This window comes from Cornus florida, unplaced genomic scaffold (assembly GCF_030987335.1).
Source record: "Cornus florida cultivar Cherokee Brave unplaced genomic scaffold, ASM3098733v1 CherokeeBrave_3.0.0_Hap2_Chr11, whole genome shotgun sequence".
NCBI classification, from domain to species: Eukaryota; Viridiplantae; Streptophyta; class Magnoliopsida; order Cornales; family Cornaceae; genus Cornus; species Cornus florida.
The window spans coordinates 35,221,764-35,237,348 of NW_026775581.1; the positions used below are offsets into that span (position 1 = coordinate 35,221,764).

The window sequence follows — 15,585 nt, forward strand, 5'->3', positions numbered from 1 at the left end:
GATTAACACTTGCTCCAAGATCAAGAAGTGCTCGCTCTATCACATTGTTTCCAATGATGCAAGAAATTGTAGGAACACTAGGATCTTTAACCTTAATAGGAGTGTCATACTTAATAATAGCACTGACTTGCTCAGTGAGATAATTTTTCTTAGGAACTTAGCTTTTAGATTTCCTCTTAAGAGTGCACAAGTCCTTTAAAAATTTGGAGTAGGCGAGAATTTGTTTTATTGCATCAAGCAGAGGAAGATTGATTTTGACCTGTTTAAAGACCTCTATCATATCTTGAATTTTCTCCCCTTGTTTACCAAAGTGCGAGGATTCCTTGAGACATTCAGGATAAGGCGCTCTTGGCTCATAAGCTGTCTCAAGATTAGGAGCAGATAAAGAAGTGACTCTACCATCAACTCCTGTGGTGGATTATGGAATGGAACTTGAGGAAACATCATTGGGATGTGGATTATGAATGATAGGAACAATGGGAATCATAAGCCTCTCTTTTTCTTCCTGTCCTTTTTTAACTTGATTGTCAACCACTTTACCACTCCTCAATGTAATGATAGCCTGAACTTGCTCATGATGAATACCTGAGGAATTGGTTTCATCAATCATGTAAGTCTGCCATTTCGGGTTGGCTATTGACTGACTAGGCAGCTTTCCATCCTCTTTTCGAGATAGAGTACTTGTTATTTGCCCAACTTGTGCCTCTAGCTTTGCTATGGCTTGAGAATAAGAATTAAAAAGTTGGGTATTAGCTTAAAGATCAACAAGAGCATTGAGGACTTGATCCACAAAAGCAGAATTTCTAGGAGGAGGTGGAAGAGTAGGAGCTTGAATAAGTTGATTCTTAAACTAAGCCGGACGGTAAATACCAGATTTGTTAAAAGAATTATTTTATGGTATAGGATTGGATGAATTTTGATACTATCCCTGAGATTGGGGAGCAGTGGTTCCTTGACTTTGGTTACGCCATGATAAATTAGGATGATCTCTCTAGCCAGGATTATATGTAGAAGAATATGGATTGTATGCTGGTCTAGAGAATGCAGCATTCACTTACTCCTGTGGGATCTCAGATGATTGTCCCATCATAGGGCAAGTGTCAGCAAAATGGGAAGGATTAGCACAGATTGAACAAACTTCCTTTGGCAAGGCAGTTTGTGGACTAACAACAAGAGCAAAGCCAGATGATAAAATTTGATCAAACCTGCGGTTCAATGCTTCTATTTGAGCAGCTAATTCATTAGATTTGTCTACCTTAAAGAATTTTTCAACTTTATGCATTCCAGGTGAAGACCTAGACCTAGAGGAAGACGCATGTTGCATTGAATTTTCACTTAGGGCCTCAAACAGTTCCCAAGCGTCAGCTGGACTCTTACGCAGAAAAGCTCCATTACTAAAAGCATCAACTATGTTTCTATAAGAATCGGAGGGACTATCATAGAAAATCTGTATTAAGTGCCATTATGCAATACCATGGTGTGGACACTTTCTTAGAAGATCATTATATCTCTCCCAAGCATCATGGAACTGTTCTCCCGAGATTTGGGAAAACACCATGATTTCTCTTCTCATTTGACAAGTTTTACCAACTATGTAGTACTTTTTCAAGAACTCTTGTTGTTACATCTCCCATGTAACTATAGAATTTGGAGGAAGGGAATGCAACCAAGTTCTTTTTTTTTCATAATTGGATTTTGTATAAAGATAAAAAAAGATATTTATCGGCGCATAGAGGGCATACCCTCAGAGAAGAATTGAAAAAATAATTCTGAAATGAAAAATTCAATCAAAAAGTAAAATAACAAGCAACTATTTAAGAAGATCTTGAATAGCAACATTGTAGATATCAAGTACTTCAAATAAAATTTGTTTAGCAGTATCTTGTGGTTTCCTAGATAAATGACCATGCAACCTTCCATTTCTTTCTTGCCAAATAGTCCATAAAGCAATTTCTTAAGGAATGGATTCAAAGAGGTCACTACAGAGTGTTAAGAAGGAGAAATTTCTTTAGAAGACTCACCGGAGAAGGATTTCCTCGATGATGGATAAAAATAGAAAGATTGAATGCCTGGATATGAGATGAGGAAGAAAGAAGAAAGGCTTGAAGGTGCGAACCAATGGTTTTATAGAGGACCATCACATCAACCAAAGCGTCACAATGCAATGATAAAGCCTTAGGTTTCAAATTCAAAGTTTGGATCTTCGTGCAAGCCGCCATCCTCCTCACATCAGTGCTTCGAGTCGTCACGTCAATCATGACGTCCCCTCGTTAACCTCGCCCTCATAAATGAAAGAGAGGTTAAGGGGGAAGATGAAGGGAAATAAAATCTCACTAGGCCGAGTCCAGCCTAGCCCATCAATCCAAAGAAAGGCCCAACGACCTTCCAGATCGCTGACTCTCATTCAATGCCTGTTTTGACCAATAGCAAGGCCGGTTTTGATCGAGAGATCGGCCCAAGAAGAGACCAAGCCCGTTTAGGAGGAATGAAGCCCATATTCTCCCAAGGTTTAGAATGAACCAAAGGATTTTTAGGGTAAGGGTAGACTTCTATAAATAGAAGAAAGAAAGAAATGTAAAGGATTTAATTGAAGTATAAAAAATTAACTTTCCTAATAGAGAGAGAAGTTTCTTGCATCTTCATGACAAAAAAGAAAAAATAAACAAAGTATTAAATCTTATATCACTATCCAAAATCACACACAACCTTCAGTCTAATTTGCCCTGTTTGTTAAGGGTGTGTTTGGTAGGGTTGATTTGGAGGGATAGGGAGAGAAAAGAAAAGAAAGGATAGGGTGAGAGTGTGTTTGGATGGCTTAAGTGGAGAGAAAAGAATGGATAGAGAGAGATAGGGAAGGATAGCTATCCCTCCCTATCCCTCATTTGCTTTCTCTCCTAATTTGAGAAGATAGGGAGAGAAGGATAGTGGTATAAGTGATTAATTCGTAATACCAAAAATACCCTCCACAAATCGTTATACAGAAAATGTGTGAAGTGGTAATGAAAGGGTAGGACAGTAATTTGGTCACTATCATTTCTTTTCTTTTCTCTCCTTTATCTTATCCAAACAAGAATAACTACCATTTCTTTTCTTTTCTCTCCTATCTATCCAAACACGAATAGAAATTATTACTATCATTTCTTTTCTTTTCTCTCCTAACTAATACTATCATTTCTTTTCTTTTCTCCCCTGTCTATCCAAACACACCCTAAAGGCTTTGTTGAACTTGTTGAAATATAAATTAAACAACTTTAGTGAAAAAATTTAAAGCACTTATTGACTGAAAAAAAAAATAAATAAAAAGTTCTAGTAGATCTCTTAGAAAATAAACAATGTATGGATAATGTCTGTATCAATTGGTCTCAAATCAGCATCAACCCAAAACAAAATGAGTCAAATCAAGATCACAAAACCACATTGGGCATTAGCATGACCATGGCTTGAAAGAGAAGATGAAGGCATTGACCATCAACAGCAAAAACAAGCCTCTATTGCTCTCAAAACTCCGCTTTTCGTCGTACATGAGCGTTGCCTTCTCAGTTCTTGCCAGAGAAAAGAGAGGGACCCAATTGAATCAAAATAGTCATATATGAAGGACAAGTGTACATTTTGGTCAAAGTGCATTAGATTTTTTTTTTTTTTTGGTTTTATTTCAACGCAGTGCACGTGTTCAGTGAAAGTATCACTACTCATAGCGAAAACGAATAATAATATCGAAAAATTCCACAGCACATGTGGAAGGTTAAAAGTAATAAAAGCTGATCCATTTATTTATGTGATATTTATTCAAATTTCGGAGGGAGTAAATGTAATTTACCTTATTCATACTTATGCCTTGGAAAGTAATCAAAAATTAAATTCTCTCTTTGAATCAAAATAGTTCATGGATCGAACAAGTGTACATTTGGGTCAAAGTGCTTTTGGGTTATTTTTAAGTATTTTATTACATATAGTAAAAAAAAAGAAAATTAAAAAAAAAAATTATACTGAATAATTACAATAAATTGTTATACCGATAACAATTTTGTGGGAAAATAAATGGCAGGACGTCGTCATTTGGCACATGTACAAGAGGTTAAAAATATTAAAAGCTGATCGATTTAGTTATGTGATATTTATTCAAATTTCAGAGGGGTTAAATGTAATTTACCCTATTCATAATTACGCTTTCGAAAGTATTAAAAAATTAAATTTTTCCCATTGGATGACGTTAAGAAGGTAAGGGCGCTGTGGACGTTCACTTACCCAAGAGTTCCTCTGGCACTAAAAATAATTTCGTCTCACGACGAACGGGTACACGTGTGCTCCAACTCAACAACACATTGATTAGACAGACTCTCACCCTTTCTCTCTCTAAACGCTTCGATTCTCTCTCTTCTTCACTTCATCACTTCATCCCTTCACTTCTCTCAACTCTCCCTATCTGAACAAGAATAAAAGGAGTACCAAAAAGGCCTTTCCTTGTCCTCACCGTTAGATTTTCTTTTTTTCACTTAAACATATATATATATATATATATATATATATCAATATATATATCTCATTCCCCGGAACCCTAGACAAATCGGATCTGTTGTTGTTTCTTACGGTCCAGCACCACCGAAATGGCGGAGCTTCTACAGCCACCGGAGGGTCAGATTAACGGCGGAACTAATTTGATGGTGACTTCATCAGAGAACGTTGGTACGAAACGGCAGCGAAGGCCGAGCGTCCGATTGGGGGACATCGGTGATCAACAGTACGATTCGCACGTCAATCGAAGAAGCAAGCAATGGAAGCTTCCGATGAAGGAGTCCGGCAAGGCTTCGAAGACACGAGCATTGATGAATTTGAGCGCTGGTGGCGGAGGAGACTATCACGAAAACCCTCTAGACGGCGAAGACAGAGAGGGTAATCTGGACAGTGTTGCTATTGGGAGCTGGAAAGTGAAGGACTCCAAGTCGAAGAGAGGTCTGGTTCCGACGAAGCGAGTGAGGTCCAGTTGGGTCTCAAAGGTGGACGAGGGCGGTGGCGGCAGCGGTGGAGGGGACGAAAAGTTTAGCGGTGGCGAAGACATCGATGATGATGACGATGAGGATGATGATGATGATAATGGTGGGTTTATTAGGGATTTTGATCCGGAGGGTCTGGAGAGTCCGTTGAAAGAGCAGATCAGTCCAATTCATTCGTTGAATAACAACATGGCGGCTGATAGAGGGCATGGGCATGGCCATAGGAGAGGGGTTAGGGCAGCTAGGGTTTCCGAGGGTAGAGGGCATCATGATGACGGGGTTGAATTGGACGGTCCGTCGGATACAGAGGCGAGGAGGAACTGGAATGGTAATTCCGAGAGAGATGGGGTGAGAGTTTGGCTGAATCAATTAGGTTTAGGACGGTACGCTCCGGTTTTTGAGATACATGAGGTGGATGATGAGGTGCTGCCCATGTTAACATTGGAGGATCTCAAGGATATGGGAATAAATGCGGTTGGTTCACGGCGAAAAATGTACTGTGCAATCCAGAAGCTAGGCAAGGGATTTTCATAGAATTTGGGATTATTGCATGGTTTGGTGGGTTGATGTAATTGAAAGAAAGAAAGAAAGAAAGAAAATCCTTAGCCATGGCAGTCAAAGACAGAATGTCTCAACTGGTTTGAGCTTTTACTGTATTTTCTTGCAGCTTAGTGATCTTGGAATGAAATAGTTTTGCTTTTTGCTGCCTTTCATGTCATATATCTGTTGTTTCCCTTTATGCGCCTGTTCTTATTTCCTAATGCACTCCTTCTAAATAGTGCTCGGATGAGTAGTAACTTTGATTCACTAGTCTAGAGAATGTTGACGATTGTCGGGACTCCATGAGATAATAATGGCTAAGCTAGAGAATAAGTAGTTAGAAAACAGCTCATGCTATTTTTACAGTGTTTGTCTTCAGTCATTGATTAGATATTTTCTTTGGTATTTATTTCTGACCATCGGTTAGCAGTCCCTGTTACTTCTGTCTGCATTTTAGTTATTATAATTTTGTTTTCAAGAAATTGCTATTTGTGAAGAGGTGTTTATTATGTTTCCCCCACTTTCTTGGTGGGTAAATTTATTATTCATATTGCATATAGAAGGTATGCAATAAATTTATTATGTATCTCCCCTCCTCTTTCAAGAAATTGTTTTTCTTGTGCAATGCAACATCCATTGCAAGTTTTGTACGCTCATCTAACAGTTTCTTGTCACCTAGTTAATTTGGATTATGTGAATCTGTCATTTGCTCTGAGAAGTATGGTTCATTATCGGTTTACGATGATTATAATACAAGAGAAAAAATGTTTCTATGAGGATTTATCTCTGTTTTGTATACTGATTTGAAAATTGTGTGGGTCTTGTCTCTAGTCCTTACTTTGCATATTTGTTGATGATGTTTATCCTTTCTATACGCTTGTTATAGTTCTCTAGAGTGTTAGTGTACTGATCAACTTTGTAAAAGAAAGATATTTTTGGTTAGTGAAATCAAAATCTGAGTCTATTAAGTGCCTTTTGTTGATATTTTCCATCCATATGCCCAGCCTTCCACCACATTCCTTTTTAAACGTTGTCGTGAGAAATTTGATTATGGCAAGAACAAAAGTTATCTGCAAGGGTAGAAGCTAACTATTACTACTATCTCGTTATTTGAACGTGGCCTATTTTTATTTAACATGTTAGGAAAGAGTGTCATGTGTTGACTTATTCTGTGAGCAAAAGTTGTGTCTTGGTTTACACTGTTGTGTCACTTCAGTTGAAGGTTAGGTCGACATTGGATATGTGATTGGAGATTGAAGGATGGGCAGAAAGATCGGATTGGCAAGATCTTACTTCATGCTTCATCAATCACACAATATAAAGATTGGTGATTAATTAATAATGAAAGTGGTCTAGAATGTCCCAATTGATTTTAAAATTTTGGTTAAAATTGGCTTAAATTAAATTAGGAAACTTGAATTAATTTGGAGTTAATTATTACTAGTTATAATTATAAAGTGTTGAATTGACAATTGTTTAATTAGGAATGGGTTTTAAAAGTTGGTTTAGATTTTGAGTTTAAGTTGAAAACCAATCTAAATATTCATTTTGATAAGGATTTTAAGTTGTGAAAACTTACTTTTGTCTTCAAAAAGTGATTAGTAATAAAACACTTGGAATCTCGTAATGAGCTTTATATATTCAAAAACTTAGCTCGATAAACTTTTCAACAATATATTTTATGCCTAATTTTGAGTCCATTTGACTCCTCAATGAAGTGTTTGTGGTCAAGTTATATGTAATTAGGTTTGGTAGGAAATTTTGATTGATCGAACCTGAATTGCGACTTCAATTGATATGATGATCAATCGAACCAACTCCAAAAAGCTTTGATTGATACGTTGATTGATTTAATGAATGCTAGAGTCGGTAAAATATATGTTTCAAAGTTCGAATTTTTTTCTAAACTCTTTAAAACTTGTCCAAGACGTTCCTAATTAAATTTCTAATCAATTAAAACCTATAAAATGGTGTGTTAGGGTTCTCTAAACATAGAAAAACACAAAAGACACAATTACATAGTTCAGTGACAAATGCAGTTCTTCATAGATTACCCTATATTATGTGATTGAGTCCTAAAAAAAGGAAGTTCATTGAATACTTAAGATTCACCAATCATAAAAAATTCCACACAACAAACTAGAAGGTCGGATGACCATTCATTGGAGATCAAATCACGAGTTGAAGAGAGAATCATGTGAGGAGGATTTGTTGACTGGCAGCCCCAGAGCGAGTGTCAAGTGTGAGCCTGGGTTAGAGGTAGCTAGGAAAGTCAAGGGTTAGAGTATGGTTGACCTTGTTGTAAACCTTTCTTCTGTAAGTGGATTTTGATTTGCCTCTTGCAGGATTTCTCCTATAGGGTTTTCTATGTAAAAATCAATTTTCATATGTGCAGATGAGTGGATGCTTTATATTTTTGCACTTCGCTTATTTTTACGTGCTTGTAGATTGATGGTTCAATTTCATGTAATTCTGATAGTTGAAATGTAAAATTCGGTTAAGGTTCGTATTTAGTGTTAAGTCCTTTTCACCCACCTTTAGGTCTAATTTGGCTTTTAGCTAGCCTTGGGTGATGGTTCTTTCCCTCCAACACTTTGCTTAAGAATGATGGTTATTTACTGCATAAGGATAACATAGTCATGGTAACTTACAAGGTTTGGAAGCCTCCAGTGAGAAGGAGATATATTCTTCAAGAATTAGCCTTGGGGAAAATATGGTAGTAAAGCTGCCGACATTCAGTTGCATGGTCGGTACTTAAATATGCATCTACCTTGCAAGCTTTAGGGGTTTAATTGTGCGGAACTCTTGAACTGAATGATTGCATGCACTTATTTTGGTAATTGATAATTGCATTTAAAGGATACTTATGTACAGAAATAAGGAGTGCATACCCCCCAAAGTACACAGGCAAAAATCAAATAAGCAACACAGAAACACAACCAAAGAAGGAACAAAACAGCAAAAAACACCACATCAAGCTAAAGATGATTCAGAGCATCCCATATTAAGTCATTTCTGCCAGCAGAGAATGCAGTTTTAAGCTTAACATCACTAAGGATGGAGGAAGCAATTCCAAGCCACTCTTGGTAGGTAACAACTTTAAATTCTCTAATTCCTTTCCCTCCATAGATGGTAGACTGTAGCAGATAGGGCAACCTTGTTCAAAGTATGCAGCTAGCATTTGCTATTAAGATTGAAGCTAACCCACACCAGAAGCTGAGGAAGGGGCATATTCTGAGGCCAAAAAGAACCGTATTTGGTATGAATCAAGGACCAAACTCCAGCACAGAACAAGCAGTCAAAGAAGAGGTGCCTGAGGTTCTCTCAGTGCATTCTGCAGAACATACATGTATCGTTGGGGGAGGTACCTCTTTGATTTCTGCATTCACGATTCAGTATAAGTTATTATTCATATAATCTCAAGAACAGTACAGACAATTTCATCTGTGAAAAAGGAAATGTTCATTAGTATGGTTTAGTTTTGTGGTAGACGTCAGAATATTGTTCGTTCAGCATAAATGGAGTCAGGAAAATCTCGTTTTAACATAGTTCTTCTGTATTCTGGAAACCACTTCTATTTACCTTACAGAGAAAATGGGCTCAGACGTGTTTTTGACTGCTTTCCAAGCTTCTGGAATAGAGGTGTTAGATCAGTAACTTTGAATAGCCATGGAAGCTATAAAATCTCTTGATGACATTTGTACTCTTCTTTTAGTTCCAAAAGGCCATAGGATATTCCATTTGATCTGATTCTAGAAATGTTCATTAGTATGGATTATTTTTATATCATATGAAAAATTGGAATATCATATGGCGTTTTGGATTTCCCAATCAAGGATATGAAAAATTGGAATATGATATGAAAAAATGGAATTGAAGTATTCTTTTTGTAGCATTTGCAAGAAATTAAATAATTTTGGTAACTTACTAGTTGTTTGAAATGTTGGTTGTAGTCGTAGCTTATACAATAGCTTTATTGGATTCAAAATCACAAATTTCTTATTGGTGGTAGTCTTTAGTGTTCATACAGGTTATGGATGACAGTGGTTGATTTGAAACTTTTTTTTTTTTAATCTAAATAATTATAATTTGATCTTTTAACTGTTTATTAGTGGCTTAATTTGGAGTTGTGTGAAATTTATGTGTTCTTTTTATTTTGTTTTAAAGGCGGCAAGCTTCTCACAAAATAAAGTGTAAGATAAAAGAGTGAGTGGTATTTGGAGTGTAAATTACAAGTCGCCTGATGTGACAGGGGAACAGAGATGGCTTGAAAATTGTATCTATTAGTGTTATTGTGTTTTAGACACTGGCGTTCTTGTTTGTTTGGTATCTATGAAATTAACATAACAAATGTGTCATGGAATGCTGCTCTGATCTCCTCCATCTCAATCGAAGGGATAGTGATCTGATCCTCCAAATCAGCGAGACAAATAAGAGCTCAAGATTCAAAAGTCTCGGGATTTACAGATTTACAATAAATGGTGTGTTCAATGTCAGGAGTGCCTGAAGGTAGCCCTCTCTACTGTTAATCCCGAACAGCGTCCAGGCATGATTCCAAGCTGCAGAAATGCAACAGAGGTAGAGAGAGGCTGGAAAGAGATATGGAAGATTTAAAGAAAGGCTGGCAGGAGATGTGGAAGACTAAATCTGCTCGTAAAGTTTGTTTCTTTCTCCGGCAAAGCTTTCATGTAAAACTCCCTGTTAATGCAAACCTGAAACATAGAGGAATCACATAAATCACACACTGCAAATTATTTCAATATTCAGAGGAGACATAAGATCACATTTTCTGCTTGTGCCCATTCTTCGAAACAATATGGAAGCTTCGCCCTTATAGAATTAATTTTGAAGGAGTTCAATCCCATGTCATGGCAAAAGCATTGGCTAGAGTTGATGAACCAATGGAACCAAAGTGATTGTTCGAGTTTGGCTTCCCTTAAATGTTGGCACATTTGGAAACAGAGCAATGCCTGTGTTTTCAATGACGAACAGCTTGATCCTCGCGTTGTGTTGGGAAAAGCTCTTTGTTGACTAGCCAGAATTTTCAGAAATTCAGAGGCACAACAGGCTGCTCAAAATGGCAGCTACTTGTCCACCCTCTCAAGTTTGGAAGCATCCCCCTATGGTTGGGTAAAGATCAATTTTGATGCAACTTTTAACTCTCAATCAAAAGAGTGGTGGAGGAATTGTGATCCGTAATTCAGATTGTTGTTTGCTTTGTATCTCCTCAGATTGTTGTTTGCTTTGTATCTCCTCCGTTTTTCATCTACGTGTTTGTTATCCGTGCAGAGCCTCTAATCCTTTGGGATGCTATTCTTGTCACCTCGCAGGGGGATCTTCACGACCTTATAGTCAAAGGTGATTATCAGTAATTCATCTCATCACTTCGAAGAAGGCCTTGCTAGAATCCTTGAAGATGTTAAGGTTCTTTTGTAATTCTAGAGTTCTCGGAATTGCAATTCTGCAGCGCATGAAGTGAGCAAGCTACTTATATCTTCCAGATCTCCAAACATGGTCCGGAGAGTTTTTCTTCCATTGGTAATGGATGCTCTAGCCTATGTTCCTGCTCTTTCTTTTAGTTTCTGTTTTCTCATGGTCGTGTTTGTTTGATGAATTTGTTTTGGCAGTTTTTAAGTAGCAAGATTGAAATATGAGGGGTGTACTTGGAAGGTTGGAGTACGGGCGTGCTTGGATTGTCATCTAGAAAATAGTTCTGTTTTTAAAGAACTGAAAATAAATGAACTGTACAAAAAGTCTTAGGTTCAATTTTTGAAAAATTGTTTTTTAAAAATTTAGTTATAAAAAGGCCTATTTTAAAAGAGTACCGTCGTTCATAGTTCTCTTAAAATAGTTACAGTTTTCTGAGTTTTAAAAAATTATTTTTTTAAATGACAAACCAAACGTCCTGATATTCTACTGTCATCAAGATTGTGAATTGTGTGTAATAGACTAGTATTGGTTTACATTTGTTATGAGATGGATGAGTCTGTGATGTTATAGTATGTGATTTTACAAATTATTCCAATATTACAGCCTTTATGTTGTGATAAAAAGAAATAAAAAAAATTAAAAAAATAAATAAAAATAAATAAAAAAGAGTTGGGTAAATTAACCACCCCTCCCCAGAAGTTTTACTTTATTACCCATGGCTAAAAGTTTTTAAAATGTCACTTACACCCCTGTTAGAGTTGGCACTGTTAGCCTCGTTAACATTTTCTTTGAAAGTACAATAGTGCGCTCCATTTTAATAAACAAAATTGCTTATTTCAATGTTGATTTAGGCACCGTTTGGTAATTTACAATTTATTGTTTATATAAATAGATTTGGAAGAAAAACATGTTTGTTAATTTTGTTTTTGTTTATCAATTTTATAAATTCACTTATATAATTATTATTCACGCACTTGATAAAAAAAATATTGTTTAACCCTATTGTAAAATTAAAGGGGGTTTTCAAAATTGGGAAGTAGGTAATGAAGTTAACTTTTTGTGTAGAGACAGCCATCCTTTTTCAAAATAGACCGACTTCTGGAGAGAAACTCCTTTAACCTCCGAGCTTCATGATCTCCTTGCTCCAACATTTCTCAAAGCCCAAATAAATCACTTCTATGATCCGTCTAAGAATACTCTAAGCATAAGCTTGTGACAGCTTTAGAGAGAGAGTGTGTATAAAGAGTGTATAGTGAGAGAATGTCTCATGAAGAAGATGATTGACGTTTTAGGGCATGTTTGGCATGCGTTTTGTTTTAAGCATTTTGCTTTTTACTAAAATAGAAACAGTGTTTTTATTATAGGAGTGTTTTGAAAAAAAAAATCAGAAATACGTTTGGGAACGATGTTTTTGGCGTTTTATTTTGCACATGTTGCACTAGGGATGTGGTTTTGAGACATGAACAGTTATCAAAATAAGAAAAAATAACTTTTTGGTGTTTTAGTTTTGGGCCATTATCCACGAAGTGTTTTAGCACTGTGTAAAATAAAATAAAACTGCATTAAACATACTTTTGTTGCCCAAATCAACACTATAATAGCAAAAAAAAAAACCTAAAAAAAACAACAGAAATAAAACGCATGTCATAGGGGCTTAGAATTTATAACACCTTATTTAAAGATACACGTTGGAGTACTCAAAGCACTCTACAACTAATCCACAATATTCATTCTCTCTTGACCATGGGATCAAACTCTCTTTGGCTCCAATGGTCTGGACTAATATACCTAGTCCTGTCCCCACTCAATTCAAGTCAACCCACCAATCAAACTTAATACCACTGTATAAGAATGGTTGCACTCCAATTTGAGAATGTTAAAACCACCGAGATAATTTGCAAAATAACCTCTGCAAATTTTGTTAATGGATAAATAAATTACCATCAATCCAATTGCATAATTAAACTTTTATTTGTACTTATTGATTATTCCCGTTTGATCATATAAAAATTCCTTTTGATAAAATAATATATACTTGACAATATATATATATATATATATATATATATATATATATATATTATTGGTTTTGTATGTCCTACCATAGCAAATTTAATAGATTCGTAAAGACATTTTTATCTTATGTATAAATTTGTAGTTTATAAGATGTTTTATATATAATTAGCGAATGATGTGTATTGATCAAGCTAGCAAGAGAAGAGGTGGGTGGCGTATCTTTACGAGCTTAGGCATAGACATAGAGTCTATTTTTATCACCTTTTTGTAACTAATTCCATATTTGTAAAGTTTAGGATTTAAACATGTATCATTTTGTAATTATTTCTATTTAAATGTAAATTTATTGTATTGGCAATGTAATCTATTAGCTCATGGTCATTTTGAGTGTGCATGATGATGGTCGTCTTTAAATGATTTTCAGGAAAGAATGTTATGTGGCTGTCAATAGAATTTCCAATTTAAAAGGGTATTTTCATCAAACGATCAACGTTTTCATGAATATGACGTTTTATTCACTTTATACAACTTTTTAGAACCGGTTTAAAGTCACTTGCGATGTCACAAGCGAGCCAAAAGACGTCAAGTGCCAAAGGCACTCAATAAGAGCCAAAACCACAAACCTGGGGAGAGCCGGTCGACATATAGATGATAAGTACACAAAACATATTATTTCATGCACCAAAATAAGTTTTTGATTAGAATTTTATATTATTTAAATATTCTTATATGCTTATTTTGTATTTTGTAAGTGTTAATGCATAAATGAGAAGAGAAGAAGCAAAAATGGAGAGAGAGTGAGAAATTGTGGTTGAAAGAAAGAAGATTATATTGATTTATATCATCGAAAAAAAAAAAAAAAAAAAAAAAAAAAGTACACAAGGAGCATTGTAAAAAAGTTGGTGTGTTGTGCAAATTATCATTCAAGAGGTTTCAAGTTCAAATCCACGTACAACAAAATGGTGTTATATTTTTGCTACATAGTCCATCACCTGCCACATCATCATTGAAGAAGAAGAAAAGAGAAAAATAAAAGAAAAGTTAGTGTGTTGTGCAAATTATCATTCAAGAGGTTTCAAGTTCAAATCCACGTGCCACAAAATGGTGTTATTTTTTTGCTACATAGTCCATCACCTGCCACATCATCATTGAAGAAGAAGAAAATAGAAAAATAAAAGAAAAGTTGGTGTGTTGTGCAAATTATCATTCAAGAAGTTTGAAGTTCAAATTCACGTGTAACAAAATGGTGTTGTATTTTTGCTACATAGTCCATCACCTGCCACATCATCATTGAAGAAGAAGAAAAGAGAAAAATAAAAGAAGAAGCGTGGAATGGGGAAAAAAATGATGAGTTAGAAAATGAAAGAAAAAGTAAAGAAATTAAAAGAAAGTGGTTAGAAGTCAACAAAGAAAAGAAAGATAAGGAGTGGTGCTATGTAAGGAAGCAACATATCAGATTAAGCAATGAAAAGAAGTGGCCTCTAATGGGAGAAGTTGGAATAGACAAGTGAATCCGTGTTGTTCATCCGACTATAATTTTGCACAAAACAAAGGGTGTAAAGATAAGATACAATTGAAAGATTATATTGATCGAGGATTTTCTTCTGGTTCAAGTTGTATTTTTTTTTCTAAATTAATGCATTGTTGTTCTATTGGTATTTTCTTACTCTGAGTTGTTTATACTTTATAGCTTGTATTTCCTTGCTCTTATATTGCTTTGAATATTTCTTTGTCAGTGTTTAATTCTCTATTACCTGAGTTACTTTTTATTAATAGTAATTTTATTTTAGTAGTTGTGGCAAACTCCAAAATTAATATTTTTAAAATCTCATATTCCAATGCAAAGACCCACGTGAATGCGTCATTAGACCCTATTTACCATTAGACATTTTTAGTTAATAAGACGAATATATATAAATCTCAATGTCTATGCATGTTATATACTATTTAAGAATGAAATATTTGGTCAAGTATTAAGGGTTTGTCATTTGTAAAAGCGAAAATAGTTTATTCCGTACGAAAAATATATAGAAATATGATTTGTGTTGCAGGGCTAAATCACCGTCAAGGGGCTAACAATTTGGCACTTGACTTTATATATATATATATATATATATATATATTACACTATATTTCATTTGATTTTTTAGATAAATATTATCATAAAAATTATTTATTTGATTTAAAGATATATATATTTTTAATTATTTATTGATTTTTTACATTATACAGTATTTCATTTGATTTTACTTTCTAATTTTGTTTAAGCCTCTTTAATTAATTTAACTTTTTTTTTTTTTTTGTAAAGGGAATTTTGAGGGGCATTTTTGTACTTTTACCTATCTTACTTTATTTACATATTATGTGAGATTTGAACACGGTAGTGGTATTTGCACACTTTTAAATTATAAGAATTTTATTTGCACTTCAACCCATTCAAAATTTAAAAACCAGACCACCTCCCTCCCTATCCAATATAGGTTTTGGTTTTTTTTGTTTATCCCCCTATTTAGGAGAATCTATTTATTTACTGTATTTATTTATGTTTTTTGGAGTTATCTCTTCTGTTGTTTTACTGTTTATTTCGCCCACAGATTTTATACTGCGC

At 35.0% G+C, this 15,585-nt stretch overlaps 1 protein-coding gene across 1 annotated transcript; it reads left to right on the forward strand.

Moving 5' to 3' along the window:
- Nucleotides 1-4,272: 4,272 nt before the first annotated feature.
- On the forward strand, nucleotides 4,273-5,711 carry LOC132284123 (uncharacterized). Its single transcript, XM_059786193.1, has one exon. The coding sequence runs from the start codon at nucleotides 4,605-4,607 to the stop codon at nucleotides 5,523-5,525; it is 921 nt and encodes a 306-aa protein (XP_059642176.1). The 5' UTR covers nucleotides 4,273-4,604; the 3' UTR covers nucleotides 5,526-5,711.
- The last annotated feature ends 9,874 nt before the right edge of the window (nucleotides 5,712-15,585 follow it).